The sequence below is a fragment of the Gnatocerus cornutus genome, chromosome 10, assembly GCF_029298725.1.
Source record: "Gnatocerus cornutus isolate USDA-ARS CGAHR chromosome 10, icGnaCorn1.1, whole genome shotgun sequence".
Classification (NCBI taxonomy): domain Eukaryota; kingdom Metazoa; phylum Arthropoda; class Insecta; order Coleoptera; family Tenebrionidae; genus Gnatocerus; species Gnatocerus cornutus.
The window spans coordinates 302,098-320,763 of record NC_142242.1 but is presented as its reverse complement, the minus strand read 5'-3'; the positions used below and the strand labels follow the sequence as shown (position 1 = coordinate 320,763).

Below are 18,666 nucleotides of genomic sequence, written 5' to 3'. Positions count from 1 at the left end.
TCTGATTTGATAAACGGGAATCCAACGCTTTTTTTTTCCTCTCTGATTATGTATGTGTATAAAACACTATTGTTGTAATTAAATTAATAACAGTATATTTATAAGTATACCGCTGACTATTATTTCAAAAACTATTTTAAGCTTCAAATATTTACCTTAAAACAACATACATTATGACTGTAATCGATAATAGGCATAATAAACATAAGCCTTGGATGTTTATGTAAATCACATAAACTTTTCTACTCACCTAATTCCTTGCATTCACTCAACTTGTACATTTTTTTGTTCATCAATGAAATAATGAATCTCCGATATTAAGACTTTTATTCAACAATCTCCAAATAAATACCAAACAATCATGTCAAAATCAAATATTTACATTGGAATCGTGATCAAATCACAATTCCATCACAATATATTGCAGGGTGTCTAATATATCTACAGAATCAACGGTAACAGGTAATACAAAATTCTACTCCTACATAACGACGACAATGATTAAAAGCGCCGGTGAAAATCCGTCATGTCTAATGACATAACTTGAGCTTACGGAGCTATTAGGGCATGTTTCGTTATTTTGATTGGCAAAGTCACAACAAACAAGTGAAAACTGTCCGCAAGGTAAAATTCTATATTTGTGTAATCTAAAATTGAACAATTAACCTATGTGACCCTCTGTCTAAATTAATCTGAACTTGGGCGGCAATGAAAATTTACGTCACCTAAAACTTGGCAAATACCACGAAAAATGCCCCAATTAATCGAAATAGGTACTGTGTTTTTATTGGATATTAAGTACGTTAATAACGCCACTAAAATAAAACAAGAAATTTACGAATCTTCTTTAAAATACGAAACGGAAACCACATCTCCTCCAACGTTGATAAGGCATTGTCCCTGAAAGCGCAAAAGTCGAATTAGAACGCCATCAATTTCAACGGGATCAATTTATCTTTTTCATCAAAACAACATAATTCGTTTAGACAATTTTTTCTTCTTTTCCTAGGTGATAACAGACGAAAATTCTTACAAACACAATTCTAATTGACGTCGCCTAGTCACCAAATTCGCTTGTATTGATAACATTCTCGAAAGCCCTTCATTAGAGTTACATTAAAAATAGATTAATTGCATCCAACGTATGAGAGCTGACGATATCATATCAGTACTAAGTGTTTGATAAATGTTTGATTTTAGAAATCAATTGATTAAATAGCCGCATTTTTTTTTAATTAAAGTACATCTCTGGAGTACCCGGAAAAAAATTTGTATCCAAACTCAGAAATAAACCTCACAAGTTTGACATTCAGTCGTAACTAAAATTACAAGAAGAAACTCCAAGATTTTCATTTAGCGTCGCACGAAGCCCCACAATTGTAATTTTACGTTTCTGGCTTCGATGTTATTAGTTATTGTTATTACCTTCCGTTAATATTATCTAACAAAAAAGCTGTGTAAATATGGCTAAAAAAACTAAATCGTCTAACCAAATAAACAACAGATTTTGAGGACTTAGGACTCTTTTGTACTTCACAATCTTAATTAGTGTTTTGTAAGACGAAGCAATAAACTGGAAACTGCAAAATGTGTGAGTAAATGTTTTTTAATTCATAGTCAATTTTTTTGAGAGGTTGTAAATATTATATGAACTCTACTGTTGTTCTGACAAATTAAAAATAAAACGCGGCTTGGCATCGATAAAATTTGCTCGGTATTTCTAAACGCAACAATAATATACAGGGTGACCAACAAACTGTCGAAAGTTGATTAGAATTTGGTACAAATAAACAAACTGAGCGTAAACTGTTGACCTCTATTTTACGTTTTAATGGCTATTTCCGGATTTATGTATGCCAATTTCCGTTTGACGCCATCGTAGGACAAATGACACGCGATCACTTCATTAATTATTAGAAATATTTATATTCATAGAGTAGAAATCATCGTTTTAACAAACACGGGAAATCCGTTATGTCATAACGTTGTGTCGTCTTATCACTTATCAATGTGCGTTTGATATGAATAGACAAAAGGGTCAGCGAGGACAAGATAAGTAACGCGGTCAAGTTTAAAATAGGTGCTTTGGGAAGGACATTCTTTTGGTTTTCCATATTTTTTGCGTGCAAAGAAAATAAAATTAATTGTAAAAATGATGGTAACATCATGACACTATAATGTGTTTTTATCATTATTCAAATGTTGATTTTCTTAAAAGCATTTATAGCAGCATTAAAGTAATGGAAGTGCCAGCACACGTAACGTGAAGTATTTACAAAATTTAAACCGTAAAGTTTGCAAGTATGGAAATTTATCCAATCAACAGGTTTCCAGGCGTTGACTAAATTCGGTTTTAAAATCGCAATAAAATATGTCTCTGTTACGATGTCAAGTTCAAAATGGGATTTTTTTCAAATTCCAGGGATCATATGCCAATTTTTTTTAAACGGTTGGAAAAACGCCAAGATTTTTCCTTCCTACGCAGAGACGGACTAAGGTTTAAAATTTTATTACCAAACGCTCAGAATAAATTTATTTTCAGTGCTATTATTTGAGTGTGTTACAACTTAAACAACTGGATTATATTTGGATCTTTGACGCATCTTAAATTGTCGCATAATTGCAAGTCACTTATCCGTCGAATAAATATTGCCAACAATACTTTATTCTGAGGTCGTTTTTAACGATGCACCCAATTACATAATCCCACTTTTCGACAAAATATGAAACTATTTTTATATAAACTCAAGTTTTATCCGGTTTGAAGCGAATGAAAGTTCATAAAAACGGTCGGCGAAATAAACACTCACGACTCAAATAAATACTGTTTATACATATATAAAAAAATAAACTCAGATAAACTGACACCTTGCCCCAGTTGATCGAGATCAATGAAATTAAATTTTTTTAATTGTGTAATCGGAGACGCTTTGTATCCCTCTTTTTCCAGTCGAAATATGAAATTACATCCCTTTGTTTTTCAACGGGCCAATGCTCAAAAGTAACAAAATTTAACACACGATCAATACTCTTTGCGCCATCTATGGGGCGGTTTTTCTGACAATTAGGGTTAATTGCCACACGCGACTAACTTTATTATTTATTGTGGCTTTTCAACGAATCGATGACAAAAGAATTCACTTTCACAATAATTTGGTTCAGCGAACGTAAATTCTTTCCAAGATATCCTTCATGTTTATGAATACCAACAATTTCGACGCATCGTAAATCTAAATTTCCTCAATAAATTTTACGACTAATCGAAGTGTTGCAAACACGTGAAGGCTCTAATTATTTTTTAAAAAAACAACAAGTATTTATTTCGTAAAAAGATCTAGTTTTGTAGTTCAAAAATAGAAACATCTCCACACAATATAAATAGATGAGGCTTCATAAATCTTTCTGCTTATTTTTAACGTTCTTTCATTTAAATCTGTTTTGGTGGATTGTTGGAATGGATACAGGTGGCGCCACTTACCGGAACAAAAAATCAGCGTCTTCAATGAAAAATAAACCAATGGAATTAATGGTATTGTACTCTTTCTACAAATTAGAATCAATAACTAATAATAACCTATATTGATTGGGATGAAGCAAAATACCTTCGAAGTGAACAACCCTAAAGCGTGTTAAGAATAAACTTAAATTGTCCAAACTTATTTTTACACGATCTGAGTTAACAGAAAAAACTTTGAGGTTTTCAACGTCGTTAATATTTCAACGCGCAGTTATTAATTTAGAGGCATTAAATATTTATATGGTTTTACCAGCTGTTCACGGTATTTCAGTACAGTTTTTATTAAAAAATGATCCATTCGAAATTGGAATTGCTGGTCAGGTTTAGATTTTAACAAATTAATAATGACTTCACAGAATTTTAATTTAAAATGCATAATGTGGTTTCAACAATACAAAAATTCTTTTATTGAAAATGTGAAATTTGTACTCACTTGGTTTTTATGAAGATTGTGATTCAAGACGCACTCAGTCATAAAATATCCGACCATGGCATTTCCCCCCAAAGCTGTGACATGTGCTCTAACAATCGCAAGGACTTCTGTTACAAAACTATGAATAAACCCGCTTAAACCACCCTCCTAAAAAAACTAACTATAGTAACATCCCTCAGTTGCATTTACTATATTACCTCTCTGATTGATGTGGTTTCTCTGATAAAAAAAAAGTTTAAATTCCCTAAATAATGTTCTATTTTTCCTCCAGGTACGTAAGATAACGGTGTGATATCAACTCCATGTCTTTCTTTATAAGGCATCTGAAACAACAAACTAAAAGAATGAAGAATAAATATTTCGATTGTTACATGTCTTTGTTTAACAGTTTGTATTCTATTCCTCGACGGCGATTTCTGCCTTAATCGTGCGGTGTGAGCATTCAGGTGCGTTTGAAGCGTATTCGTAACACTATTTTCCGGGATTTGGTCTTCTTCTAAATTAAAAATTAAATCGTCTTCTGCAAGATTTTTTTATTAAAAATCAAACTAAAATATTCGTTTTACCGTGTCTTTTCGTTATTGTATTCTTTCTTTTGAATTTCATCTTCTGTGGGTCTCCCAGTCCCAACGCCATTCCTGCAACTCCATTAAAACTTCGCTAGTTTAAGAACGAAACTCACCTAAGACACACAATTGAATTTCGTCCGGTTCCGGAAGGTCAACTCGAAATTGTAGGTCACACAAAGCGCATGGAACCATTCTTCGCAATTTAAAATAAACACTCTGTAACAATCTATGAAAATGAACATCGAAATTATAAGGAGGTTGGAATTTCGCTCTGTAAATTTGGGTGAACATTTGGAGATTTTTGACGATTTCCAGCTCTTCCAAACCGGGGACGAATTCGGTGTTGACAACGTGGAAACCGTCTGGTGGTCGCTCTTCCATTAACATTTTCAAAACGTCGGCGTCTTCCGGATCGTCAACCTAAACGATTCGAATAAATAAACATCTAATTAAAGGAATTTCGGTACCTCAAGTACGCAACAGTCTTTATTGCCCGTGGATAAATCAATGGAAGTTTGTTCTTCTTCGGAGTCATCGTCGGATAAAACGCGACCATTACAATCATCCTGGAAGAACTGATAAAACTTCGGTGGTTCTAATCACGATACTTACAGTTCCTTTCAATTGGTAAATCTCTCTGTTTCTCCTAACAGTTTCGTTTAACAATTTCTGTAAGTCTGCTAATTTCTTCTCATCAGCGGAGCGATCTGAGACTAATTTCGGTAATATAGGTGTTGGTAAAGGAGTTAGAAAGACTGCAGTGCCCGTTGCAATTCCTACAAGCATTTTCTCTCCAATTGAAATTCGAATTTTCAAACCAAAAATCGCGTTCATTCCTTTGATTTTTAATTTATTGATAAGTAGTCTGTGAAGTTCGTACTCTAGAAATGGTAAACCGTCGGAAATTTCCTTCGCGTTGGATTCCCCTCGCAGGTCCTTAAGAGACCTAAAAAATAATAATTCATTTTTTACAGTTTTTATGAGCTCTGCGTTGTCATAAATATTTAAATGGTACCTAATTTTAAACGTGATTTGTGGAATTGCAATTCGGTACAAAGAGTCGGAATTTTAATAATGCAATAAATAAACGGCGTTGAAGACTCTGACAAGTGTTTATTTAAATAATGACTAAAGGAAACGTATTTCAAACATTTGAGCCTAGAAAATGTATTGATTTTCATCCATAAATAACTTAAGGACTGATGGTACAATGAAGCGAAGTTTTTAGAAGCTGACATCACATTTATTTCATTGTTTAGTTCAAAGGATTTTCAAGACATAAATTTCGGTGTGAGTTTTAAAACACACTAAATCAGAGTTTTTCGAAAAAATTCCGACACATTAAAGGGTAGTTCAACTGAAATTTAAGTAAGAATGAGGAGCGAATTTTTAAATGTGAACAAATTGTTTTCAAATTACCATCGAAAACAACAGTTGTGCCAATTAAAATTTTTCGTCATTAGTCATACATACTCATTATATTTCGTCAGACCTATGAAAGTCATTTGTCATGATTAATAACCGATTGTTCTAAGAAATTACGTGCAATGCGTAACAGTGAGTCAAAACTGATTTAACCAGACTAAAAATATCAACAATTAAAAGGAAAATACCTGCACACAAATGACTGTATAAAGCACCCCCTGCCCACTGTAGGGGCCCCATCAGGCGCCTCAATAGTCGCAATCAAAACATCTGGGACCTTCCCACCCCGACAAGAACCACACTTCAAAACTGTCGCCCTAATAGGGACATTATTGGTGTTATAAGGCAAATGACAAAGCATACAAGAAGAACTTCCATGGCTTGTCATATTTTCATGCTCTGGACTTTCCAGAAGCGCTTTCGTTTTCTACAAAACACACTTATAAGAAAGATAAACAACTAGAAAAGGGAGAGTACAGTTTCCTGTGATTTTTGTAAAATTCGCTCTTTGTCGCATTCGTTTCGTTCGAGTGACGAACTTAGAACATCTTTTGGGTGTTTCGTTATTGAGGGAAGACCTATGTTGTCAATGGGGTCACTAATATGAGGAACACCGATGACTGCTGCTGTGCCGCTGGCACTCAAGACGCAAACGTCCTCACTGAAAAAAATAGATTTTCAAAATCGAGGCGGTTCAATTCAATTTGGTAATTAAACTGAGACATACTTAGTACAATGTGCTTATTTTATCTGTTCACTCTGCTTATTTTTTTATAAATAACACTGAATAACAAATTTTAAACGTGTCGTTTTATTTGCTTATTGCGAGTAGAATTATCAAAAGAAATGATATACTTCTGGTCGGGTTTTAAAGTAGTTAGATAGAAGACTTTTTAAAACTCTTCGATTTATTAAAATCAGACGTCGTGGAAACATTCTGACGGTATTTTCAGAAACTAGATCAAAAACTGCATAAATTAGGTGACCATTTAAAAAAAAAGGTTAGTCAGTGACTACGCACGGAAAAATTAGTGTCGATTGTGGTAAATCACGCAGTTAGATTGTCGATGAGTAATGTTTTTAATTTAGACTAAAAAAAATGAAAAGTGAAGGAAATTTCGATACTACTTGACACAAAAAATACAAGAATTTAAACCTTTCGAGAAAAATATTTTGAATGAAGCAGTTAATTATAATGTTGCCTAGGCAACAATTTTCGGATGTGAACTGATAAAATGCATACTCTGTAGTTAGTTCACTAACAATGCAATTATTGAGCGATCTTTGCATTGAAAAGTACCATCAGCTAGGTCAATATTGAGTTAGTCGTAGTCAATCATGAATAAAGACAATTAAACATAAATACATAAAACGAGCCAAGAAGAACTAGTGAAAAAATAGTGTTGAAAAACATTTATAATCCTTGGAGTTTTTCTCTATTTATCCTTGACATACATGCATGACAGGGTGCAATCAAATCACATGCGAATGTTACACAAATACTTTGCGCCATTTAAAACTTAAAAATCACAAGCTAAAAATTTTCTTTTTGCAATCCTAACTAGAAAACCAATTTTCTTTTTCATAGCGAAGTTATATTAAATCTCATACGTTTTACGTGTTCAACGTGTTGATACGATTATGTAACCAGCTAAAATATTCGCATAAGCGGCTATCTCAACTTTCACTGTTTTTAGGCAGTGTAAGTTTTTTCTGCTCGTTATCAAATTTCCGCTCTATTCAGTTATACTCCAATAAGTAATTCAATTAAAAAAAAGCAATGAAAATGTCCCAACTAAAATATCTGAAGTTGCTGTTTACGCTTTGTTCTAATTCAAGATTGAAATAACTTTAGCCAAATAAGTCGAGAAAAAATTGATTTAAAGTTTTTTTTTTCATAAAAATTTCAGAAACAATACAAAAATTAAATGCGTATCTCAGCAACTGAATATCTACCATATGCTGGTTGTCTCCGAGTATCCCAAAACAGCATTGCAGTTCAGTGCCCGTGCATGCGATCGTATTTCCATCCGTATTTCTGACCACCACGTGTCTCTTGATTCCGGTTCTTCAAGGTTTGAGATCCTCTCCAAGAGTTTAACAGATCTAGCGCTGACAGCTCCTCCTAAAACATAAGAATGATGACAAGAACAGCTAATATTGCATTTTACCAAGTTGTGTCATGAATCCTGATGGATATTTCGACATGGTTAGAAAAGGGTACTCAAACATATCAAAGTTCTCTTGAGGTACAGTTGTTCTGAGTAACGCGGTGGTCTTGAGATGTCCATTGATGCCACCAGCTGAACGGTCGCTTCCAGTCAAGCTATTCCCTAAAGAAAAGAGCGTGTTTTTGTTTTTTTGTTTGCAAAAGCGGTGTTACATTTATGGTTAAGGGAGCGTTCACTAGCCTATTGTTACCACATAGAATGTCAAATGTTTAGATGATGTTAGTGACCTCAGTTGTGAAACATTGATACAATAAAGTAATGCAACAATTATGTGGCAAGCGCGTATACTCACTTTTCCTAAAGAATCCTATGGTAAGAAATTACCACCCAAGAAACAAAAAAAAATGGTTTAAAAATGATCTGTGGCTTTAGACTTTATGACGCTAATATAACTAACTTGGTGTCATTCTCACCTTTTGGTGTGATGCTTATATCAGAGTCTGATGATCGCCGATAGATGCAAGGAACACTGTTGAGTTTGGCTGGAGATTGTATCATTTTTGTACCGACAGATTCTGCTCTATGATGGCCTTGTTCTGGTGGGTGCTCAGGAACTGGTGAACTATTACTCCTAAGAGAAGGGGGTAAGCTTGCATGCATATTATTATCGCTAACGCTAGTGCCTCGATCAATTTCTGTATTGACAGGTACAGAGGCATCATCAGATACATCGGGAATATCATTAGTACAAGTTAATACAGGGGAAGGAACAGGGGATATTTTCTCCTCCACCACGACTTTGCGTTGCTCTTGATCTGCACGAGTAGTCGCCAAAATATCCTGTACAGTTTCCATGACCACATTCCCAAGCGCCGTCCCTAAGAGCCCGTGCTTCTTCAAAGTATCCTTCCCGGTACTCTTTGAACTCTTCTTCGATCTTAAGAACGAAAACCGCTTCTTATGCAAATCATCGCTTTTCACTTTCTTTAGATTCATAGAAGGATCATGCGACTTATGCCTCTGCATGCGCAGAAAACTAAACTTCCGTTTCTGGAGCTGCTCAGAATCAAACGGTTTCGACTCTTCCCCAGAGTAGCTCTGACGGCGGCTCAACAAATTAATAAAACTGATTTTGTTACGATTGATGCTGTCTTCTGATTGAGGGCTTTCAGCGGACAATGGCGAGAGCATGCTTGTTGATTTGTTCAAAGCACTGTCGGAGAATGTTTGTTGAACGTTTGAAACGAAAGAAGTTGCGGATATACAAGGGTTGGATTGTTGGCGTCGCAGAGTATACATTGAAGTGAAAGGTGCTCCAAGAACTGTCTCGTGTTGTTGTCCCATGTTATCCAAAGACACTGCTGTGGAGGATCGTGGGACTTTCCCGAGCGTGTTCTGAGGGATGAAACTCAACGAAGAAGTAGGAGATGTTGTTCTAACTGACGTAGGCGACATTGGAGGAGTATATGTCCCCACAATGTTAATTTTCTCCAAGAGGATGGTTTGCATGGCGGTTTTAAACAACCCTTTGTGTCTGATATCAGGAGCTATTTTCACTGGAGGAAGGATTGTTTTCTTCTTCGTTTCAATAATAGGGGGAGTTTTCTCCATTTCAAAATCGACATTCAGTGAGTCTCTATCGTCAGATTCCTCATCAGTTTCGATTTTAGCAATGGGGGCTTTCAATCTTTCTAAGAATTCTTCGGGGAAGTCCTCAGTTGGAGCGTCATCTTCCGGTTCCGGTTCCCACTCTTCCTGCTGGGAAACTAACGGGAAGACAAAAGGATTATCTTCCAGATCTTCCTTTTCCTCATCGTACGAAATCGCCGGTAGTGACATTTGTTTTGAAAGTACTTTCTGGCTTGAGGAACTCTTCTCTAGAAGCTCGACGTTTTTGATGATGGCGCTGACTGTCTCAAAATTGATATCTTTAGAGTCTGAGACATACTCATCGTCATCTGAGGTTCCAAATTCAGAGCTAGAAGATGAAACAACCGATGAATGGGATTCTAGTAATGGGTCTTGGATGGATAACAGCGGTTCCGACATTGTTTTTTCTAAGAGACTTGAGCACTCCCCTTCTTCCTCGGCCACATCTAACTCCTCTGATTCTTCTGCGTCGAATTGAGAAGAAACAGAGTCCTGAGCCTCTAGAATACATGTCAGACTGTTATGAGCGTGGAGTACGCTGCGTGCTAACATTTCTGCCATAACGCTGGAGTCGCTATTCGCTCTTTTAAACTTGGGAAATGCCTTTCGTTTCTCTGGAGCCTCAGCGATTTCCTGATCAAGCTCTTCCCCGATTCCAGAGTCACCTAGTTTCGCCTTCAAAGCTGTCATTTTCTTCGACAATATACTCTGAGAGGAGTACTTTAAATTTCGGAACTTTTGGCTTAGTCCGTATCCTGGAGTACCACGCATGTCTTCTTGTTTTAGAAGAATTTTGACTGAAGCGTGGTGGATAGGTTTGCATAAAGTAGGATTGGATCTGGTAGATCTGAGGTTTTGCGACAATTCTGTCTTGTATAGATGTTTAGGAAGGTGTTTATAACGCGGATTTTGGATATCAAGGTTAGGAAGCGGTGCGTATAAAGGCGACGGGACTTGCGTCTTGGCACAAACAAGTTTACTTTCAGGAATGGGACTCAAATGAAAGCTAGCTTGAGAACCAAGGAATTTTAGGTAACTCTTTGCACGCCTGCATGCAACAGGGCAGAAAAAATATATTATTCCCTTCAACTGATAAATGTAGTTCTTTCGTGAAAATACTCACTCTTCATTGAGAGCTTCCGCGACTGAGTGAGGGGTGTCTAAAATTTTGACTAGAGTCACAGCGGTTCCAATGCCTCGAGCGACGATTCCGGATTCACCTTCCAGGTCAAAACATTGACAATAACCAATGACGGCGTTTCCACCCAAATCTAAGGCTTTCAAGCCGATTTTGCGTTGTAATTCTCCTGATAACTTAAAGAAGAGAGTTTGTCGCGCTTCATTTGATGCTCTAGGAGTTCTGATTTTGTCAATCCATTGGTATTCAGGGTCGTCATTTACAATAAGTTCCTCAACAAAACCATGAACTGTCTGAGCAAAGTATCCATATGGGATTGATTTAGCTGAAGAAGCTAATTAATGAATTGTGCGAGTAAAAAGTGAGGCTTACAACAAAAAAATTGGATGCCACATGATGATTGTCTGAATCTATTGAAATCAGAGAAGAGTTCTACTTTGACAATAACATTAACTTCTCCTCTGATTCCATGCATGGTGTCATATACAGGGATCCAGCCTGACATGCTCCCGTTTGTTGAATGTTCATTGTCACCATTCCTTCCATATCTTGCTAAGAGTCCAGCTGTTGGTAAAAGAAGAGGGTTCAAATCTAAGTACACTTTTCCTATTGCGTCATTTGCTGAATAGGTGTCATGGTCCATCAGTCTGATTTGTAAAGGTTCATCTTGGAGTTCCGAGTCGTCAACCTACAAAAAAAAAAGAACCTTTGAAATATCTCCACCCCCTTGGAGGGACGAACGTACCTCAAATCTGTACCACTCAGAGTTCCATTGGGGGTGCAGAGACTTCCTACAGACATCAGTTTTGTATGTTGTACCCCCTAATTTGATCTCCACATAAGCATCAGTGGTGTCACTAGAACGGTCCATCACTGGGAGATTTCTCCCAGAGATGATCTTCACTTTAACCTTGCCAGGCATATTTATGATTCACGGAGAGCTTAATTTGAGGTTAAGTTCAGGGTACATTTTAGAAACAACTGAAAAAATATATTTGTTACGACGCGTTTCAAAATGACGTCGTTATTTACATATTTTCAGAAATTGCACTTATTTGTCGATGTTTTGCTGATATTTTTAGAACTTAGGTTAGTTTCAAGATGACAGATCTGTCAAAATCGAGCTTTTACAGGGGCGCGTTCGAAAACATACCTTTGGATCAAGGTTACTAAAATTAACAGGTTTGCTAAAAAGTTTTGAGCCAATAGGAGCAGGCCTCTTAAACTGGCGCGAATACGTCATCGGAAAGCTCTATTAAATTCCAATTGAATTTTTTCATTGCTATTATTATTTAAAACAGCAATATTTAACACTCTGTGATGCTGCTACAAGAACTTTGTTAAACAACATTGGCGATCAACAATGTTTTTACACCCCAAACCAATTGACAGAACTTTCTTGTGACGTCATTTATGGTCACACGTCAGTAGCAACCAAAAGAGGGTGGAGTTTCAGCCTTAGTAACGAGCAAACCTGCTTAATTTAGGAACCTTGCCTTTGGATGAAAAATAGTCTGGAGAATATGGCGGAAGGTGTTAATCCTGTGATAATTTGTGACGTACTCAAAGTGTATTCGAACGAGTATTTGTGTGAAATCAATCCTAGAGCGCCGTTCTCGAACAAATGATTAACAACGATGCTGCTTGGATAAGAAATCAACTAAATTCTTCACTCTCGACTTTCTCATTTTCCTGGGAAATGTACGAAAGAATTTGTGCAAGTTCGTTAGAAGTTGGTATTGCTGAAAGAAGGGTTTTGATTTAAATAAGAATTTTGGCAAACTTGCGCAAGACGCCGCAAGACTGTTACCGATAAACCTGTCTAGCGGCTGCTACCAACTTTACACGGAAGTTACTACTTTTGAGTCGTGTATTAAGTACTTGAGACAAATTTATAAGAATTTTTGAATTTTCATCAACAAATAACTGAGCTATGGCCGTTTGAATTTTTGGGTTGTCGCCAGAGGGCCAAATTTTTTAAGGTCCAACCAAAACAATTCGTGCTCGATATCTCGGAAACTATTTCAGATATTGAGATGTGGTTTGCGCCATCGTTTTTCTCGCGATTTTTTACATAAGAAACAGTTCTTTGATTTGAGTCGTTTGAGTCGAAATTTGCAAATTTTTGCAAAAATTCATGACTAAAACTATGGCCAAACTTCTGAAATTGATATCTCGCTCATTTTTTAGAGTAAACTTGAGTTATTATACATCAGTAAACGCAGAATTTTACGCAGATTTCAAATCTGGGATTTAAATTCAGATCCGACAACAAATAACTGAGTTATGGCCGATCAAAGTTTCGGGTAGTTGATTTTCATTTTTTCTCATTTTTCCCAATTTTCAAAGTTAAATATCTCGGAAACTATTAGAGATATTAAGTTGCGGTTTGCGCCATCGTTTTTCTCGGCTCATTTTACGTTAGAAAAAGTGCTTAAAAGCCCAAAATTCGATAGTCGATTTTTCGCGAAAAAAAATTGCGACTCAAACGATGAAAATTTTTATTTTTTTTTATTTTTGGGCATAACTCCTAAACCGTTTGTTTGATCGATCTCAAATTGAGCCAGTAGATAGATTTCGAGCTCCTCTTTCGAATGATATATAATACAAAGGTATTAAACGTCGTTTTTACATTAAAAATAGTGATTGAAAATCACCCCAAAATGACCACTTCCAAACAGTTTTTGGTCAATGCTTTCTTTATTTCGTAGGTAAACTCAATAAATTTTGACTCATTTTACGCAGAATCTCACGCTGAATCCAAATCTGGAATTTAAATTCAGATCCGACAACAAATAACTGAGTTATGGCCGTTTGAATTTTTGGGTTGTCGCCAGATGGCCAAATTTTTGAAGGTTCCAAACAATTCATGCTCGATATCTCGAAAACTATTTCAGATATTGGAATGCGGTTTGCGGCATCGTTTTTCTCGCGATTTTTTACATAAGAAATCGTTTTTAGATTTTCCAAAAGTCGAAATTTGCAAATTTTCGCAAAAATTCATGACTAAAACTATGGCCAAACTTCTCATATCGATATCTCGCTTATTTTTTAGAGTAAACTTGAGTTATTATACATCAGTGAACGCAGAATTTTACGCAGATTGAAAATTTGGGATTTAAATTTAGTGTCTTTATGATGTCATGGCTTTTGTAGTATCAGAGGAAGATTAACACCTAAAACTATTTGGTTTGTTTTAGTCGGAAAAAGAAATGAGCACTGAAATGTCCGACAAGCTGGCTGCGGTTACATCAGCATATAAAAACAACAATGATCTACAAGAATTGAAGAAGTCGTTAAATGAGATATTTTTGAGGAAGCGCCACTTGCGAAGGACTAACCTTGGCTCTTGGCTCTTGGATCAGTTGGAATTAGAGCAATAATCAATTACCATTAATTAAGAATGGATAGTTTCGTCCATTTCAGATTGTTTCCCTCGTCTTTTTTAGGTAAGCCAACAAACATGTTCCTAATGAAACTTTTTCACACTTTTTGCAAGAAGGAGGGAGAGTGTCGAGTTTGTGTTTTTTTATTTTATTAATACTCCTTTAGTTTAATTTGAGGGTATTGTTTTTTATCATTCTTCCTTATTCCTGCAAATGGTTTTGATTCAAAAATTGTAAGTTTTAAAAACAACAGTTTAGCCCTCTGGTGAGAGGAGGCGTGAACTATTAACTTCGGCGTTATTTCGCTAGGTGGCTTTTATGGAAAAACTTCTCTCACTTTTCGGTGTAAATAAATACAATAAACTACTTAACTTGTTAATTTTAACCTCAGAAAAACGAATCTGAACTTTGATTTAAGATTTACGACTTTGTTAATATTTTATTTAATATTATTTATGGACTAAAGACTGTTGACGCATGTCCTAGCTTCTATGCTTCGTTGACAGATTGCTTGACGCGGGAAATTAAATTTAGAAATTTTTAATTTGCATTTTCTCAAAAAATCTCACAGATAGCGAGGAACGGAGATCAGAAATGGATGCAGAAATCTGAAATTATGCCATGTGCAAAGTTTCGTATCGATCTGGGAACTTTCGTGTTTTTCGCCAAAAAAAGTTGTAAGGGGTTAATTCATGATTTTTGGCGATTTCGACAAAAAATAAAATCTCTTTGAAACCGACTTTTTCCATCAATTTGGACCTCAGGAACAAGAATCCGTCGAAGATTTTTCGATCCGACGCTCCGTTAATGTTTTATTAATTTTTCAAACTTTTATTTGGTTTACAGTTTTTCGATGAAAATTAAAGCAAGAAAATACTCTTTTTATTAATTTTGTCCTCAGGAGTCAGAATCTGGAGTCTGATTTAACATTCACGACTTGGTTACGATTCTATTAATTATTAAAAATTATTGTGTCTCTATCTTAACGTATGTCTTAACTTGACTATTTTGACAGCACACATTGAGGTTATGTTCATGATTTAACAAGAAACTACCAGAATTCTTTACTGTTTACTTTCTCGTTCTTCTGGGCATGGTAGCAAAGAAATTACACAAGTTAAGAAGTTCATTTGAAGCTATTTAGAGTTGGAGTTGATTTGCAACAAATTGATGGGTCTTTATTGAAATTTTTAAACGCAGGTAAGCTGAAAACTGTTTGAATTCCAGCCTTGAAATGTTTCGTGGTATTTCCAGGTTCCAACTTCATTACCAGAGTTTATTATTAAAGAGACTGAATCGATGGATGATACCCATAGCCTAAGATGTCGAAAAGGCGGTTGTCGTCGCTCAACGCTGAAGGACTCTGCAAGTTATTGCACAGAATTGAAGAAACCACCCATTCAGTGCTCCCAGAGTACAGTGAATTGATCCATCACGAAAAAGGTGCTGCTTTACTGCAATATGGATGAAAAAGGTTAAATTCAAAGTCAAATGTTCTTTTTCCAGTGGTTGAAGATGTCGTTCAGTGACTGGGAGATGTTTCAAGTGTTGCCTTATTGCATTGCGGGAGCACGAAGTTTGCAATGTTGAGTCTACGAGCAGAAAACGAGTATTCTCCTCTAGAGAAGAGCCAAAGGAACTCAACCAACGGAAACAGAGCATCATCGAGATGCAGTTGTCAAGAAAGAAAATATGTACTACAAAGGCTCTGAAGGTCATCTGGTGTCTTGTGAGCTATTTTGTGAAGTCAAGGAAACATCATTTATTGGTTTCTTGAAAACGCGAGATCTGTTTGTTCAGGAAGGATGGAAGGTTTGTTTGTTTTCTTTTCTCTCCATTCATGGTCTCACCTTAATCTCTTAGTTGCAGCTTAACACAACTTTGTTGTCTTTCCTGTTGGTCAAGAAGCAGGCGCAATTAAAAGCTTTGCCGTGAAGAAACAGCAATTGACTGCACAGAGTAAGAAGAGTTTTTCAGGTGAGATAAACAAACATGTTCTTGATGAAACTTTTTTACACTTCTTGCAGGAAGGAAGATGGTGGAAGGCGTGATATTACATCAACACTCAACTCAGGCATAGGAATGATGCCGAAGAGAGGATGCGAAATCTCGAGGTTTTAGAGGCTAAACAACTCCGGACTGACCGGACTATCCAGATACTTTGGGTGACAGTGCGGCGCGCGCGCGCGCGCGCTGTCGACTGAAGAGTCTGTTGATTTCGCTCAAGGATGGAATCGAAAGCGATCATTTCTGTGTCGAAGCTCTTCGAAATCGGGGAAGACTCAAAACCAAACACAAGTTTAGGTTTGTGGTTTTTCTTAAACTAATTTTGTTGATTTAGGAGAAAACGTTGCCAGAATTCGCCGACGAAATAAGAAAGTTGAAGGCGATGATCGTCAAACACGAAAACAGAATTCGAGCGTTGTTGTCTTATCATTTCTAAACAAGTGCTCAAATCGTTTGCAATTTTCGCTTCTACTTAATTATTATGTCATTTTTTATCACCCCAAAGTGGCTCTTTAATATATATTATCTACGATTGTTAAATGTCTAGTTATAGAAGATTATAATATTTTTATGAAACAAATTTTCGCGAAAATTCATGATTAAAAAAACAATGCCAAACTTCTCATATCGATATCTCGCTTGTTTTTTGGTGTAAACTTGCGTTATTATACATCATTTTACCCATCGGCCACGGTGGATTATTCCCACGGACATTTACCCATTGTTAATCCCATCCTGATCTGAAGGCTTTGGATCACATCCCTTTGGTCCGTCCAGAGGTCGATTCTCCACCCACATCTAGCCCTTAAGATCTTGTACTTGAAGTTGGTATGGTTCCTAGCCTTTTTCTTTTTGGCGAAGTCAGAAACGCAGCTGCTGGTGGTGCTGATGCTAGTGACAAGTTGTCACGTTCCAAATGTTGCAGGTGAAGCGAGAGTTCCACGACTTCCGATGCACGTGACGTTGACTCCGCGGAAGCTTAGCCCTTCTTCGTTTTCACCGGCCTCATCTTCAGTCTCTCTGCCTCTTCGTGGTCCTCACCGCCCAAACACGGTACAAGAAATTCACGGCTTTCATCCAAGTCGTCTTCTCGGTTCTAATCCTCCTGAAATCAACCCAGAAAACTGAAAAACGATATTAAAATCCGCTCGGTTTCGAACAGTTTTCGCACCATCTTCGATCACGCAAGCAGTCCGCGAAGAGTGCAGCTCGTTTTACAGCGCGATCAAATCGACAAGAGGTACAACTTGTACACGTTCGAAATCACCACGAAAGTGCAAGCGGGGATTTTAAGGGGGGACACTTTTCAACAACGAGGTGGGGGGTTCAAGGTACAAGTCGGGTTAGACGAAATCGGCTGTCTCGCTTGTAGTAACAACAATTTAACGACGGTCAAAAGACCGAAAGAAGCGAGATTTAATGTAAGGAGTGTAGTCGAGGCGGTTTTCAACGTCTTTCTAAGTCCTGTTGTAGTTTTTAAGTAGAAACTTTGTACTCATTAATTTATTCATGTTAATGTTCGTGTTATTAATAAATTTCTTTAAATTTGCCGGTTCTTATTTGGGCTGTGTGTGATTGGTTGAAAACTAAACAGGTTTCTTCGCGACTGATATTTGAAATTTAATCGAAACCTTCTTAAAACATTTTTTTTTATTAATTTAGACTTCAGGAACAAGATTCTGTACTCTAAAGTCGGATTCAAAACGTAATTATAAGTTTACTTAAAATTTGCAATGTAGATAGGCAACCAATTATACACACATTATGCATTCATTTTTCGGTGTAAATAAATACAATAAACTACTTAACTTGTTAATTTTAACCTCAGAAAAACGAATCAAAACTTTGATTTAAGATTTACGACTTTGTTAATATTTTATTTAATATTATTTATGGACAAAAGACTGTTGACGCATGTCCTAGCTTCTATGCTTCGTTGACAGATTGCTTGACGCGGGAAATTGAATTTTAAAATTTTTAATTTGCATTTTCTCAAAAAATCTCACAGATAGCGAGGAACGGAGACCAGAAATGGATGTAGAAATGTCAAATTATGCCATGTGCAAAGTTTCGTGTCGATCTGAAAACTTTCGTGTTTTTCGCCAAAAAAAGTTCAAAGGGGTTAATCCATGGATTTTGGCGATTTTGACAAAAAATAAAATCTCTTTGAAACCGACTTTTTCCATCAATTTGGACCTCAGGAACAAGAATCCGTCAAAGATTTTTCGATCCGACGCTCCGTTAATTTTTTATTAATTTTTGAAACTTTTATTTGGTTTGCAGTTTTTCGATGAAAATTAAAGCAAGAAAATACTCTTTTTATTAATTTTGTCCTCAGGAGTAAGAATCTGAAGTCTGATTTAACATTCA

The 18,666-nt window shown here is 36.3% G+C and overlaps 1 protein-coding gene and 1 long non-coding RNA gene across 6 annotated transcripts; one reads left to right on the top strand and one right to left on the bottom strand.

The window, feature by feature from the left end:
• Window positions 1-310: 310 nt before the first annotated feature.
• LOC148166898 (C2 domain-containing protein 5) lies at window positions 311-12,031 on the bottom strand. Of its 3 annotated transcripts, XM_088047248.1 has the most exons (18): window positions 11,936-12,031; window positions 11,649-11,884; window positions 11,276-11,591; window positions 10,889-11,228; window positions 8,589-10,813; window positions 8,468-8,482; window positions 8,116-8,277; window positions 7,901-8,069; window positions 6,422-6,605; window positions 6,133-6,371; window positions 5,132-5,465; window positions 4,987-5,085; window positions 4,633-4,939; window positions 4,517-4,588; window positions 4,322-4,470; window positions 4,148-4,273; window positions 3,951-4,097; window positions 311-900 (listed from the first exon to the last, which is right to left on the bottom strand). In XM_088047248.1, exons 2-18 carry the CDS (start codon window positions 11,823-11,825, stop codon window positions 835-837), a joined length of 5,127 nt encoding a protein of 1,708 aa, XP_087903374.1. In that variant the 5' UTR covers window positions 11,826-11,884; window positions 11,936-12,031; the 3' UTR covers window positions 311-834. The 3 variants fall into 3 exon arrangements, with proteins under 3 accessions (XP_087903374.1, XP_087903372.1, XP_087903373.1); XM_088047246.1 differs by having other exon boundaries at window positions 4,148-4,470; XM_088047247.1 differs by lacking the exon at window positions 8,468-8,482 and having other exon boundaries at window positions 4,148-4,470.
• Window positions 12,032-12,420: 389 nt separating this feature from the next.
• Window positions 12,421-16,498, top strand: LOC148166897 (uncharacterized). 3 transcript variants are annotated; one of them, XR_015770901.1, is made up of 4 exons: window positions 12,421-12,635; window positions 14,104-15,489; window positions 15,544-15,732; window positions 15,796-15,977. It is a non-coding gene; the product is annotated as an uncharacterized LOC148166897 (long non-coding RNA). The 3 variants fall into 3 exon arrangements; XR_015770902.1 differs by lacking the exon at window positions 12,421-12,635 and adding exons at window positions 16,153-16,266; window positions 16,317-16,498 and having other exon boundaries at window positions 14,597-15,489; window positions 15,544-16,101; XR_015770900.1 differs by having other exon boundaries at window positions 15,544-15,977.
• The last annotated feature ends 2,168 nt before the right edge of the window (window positions 16,499-18,666 follow it).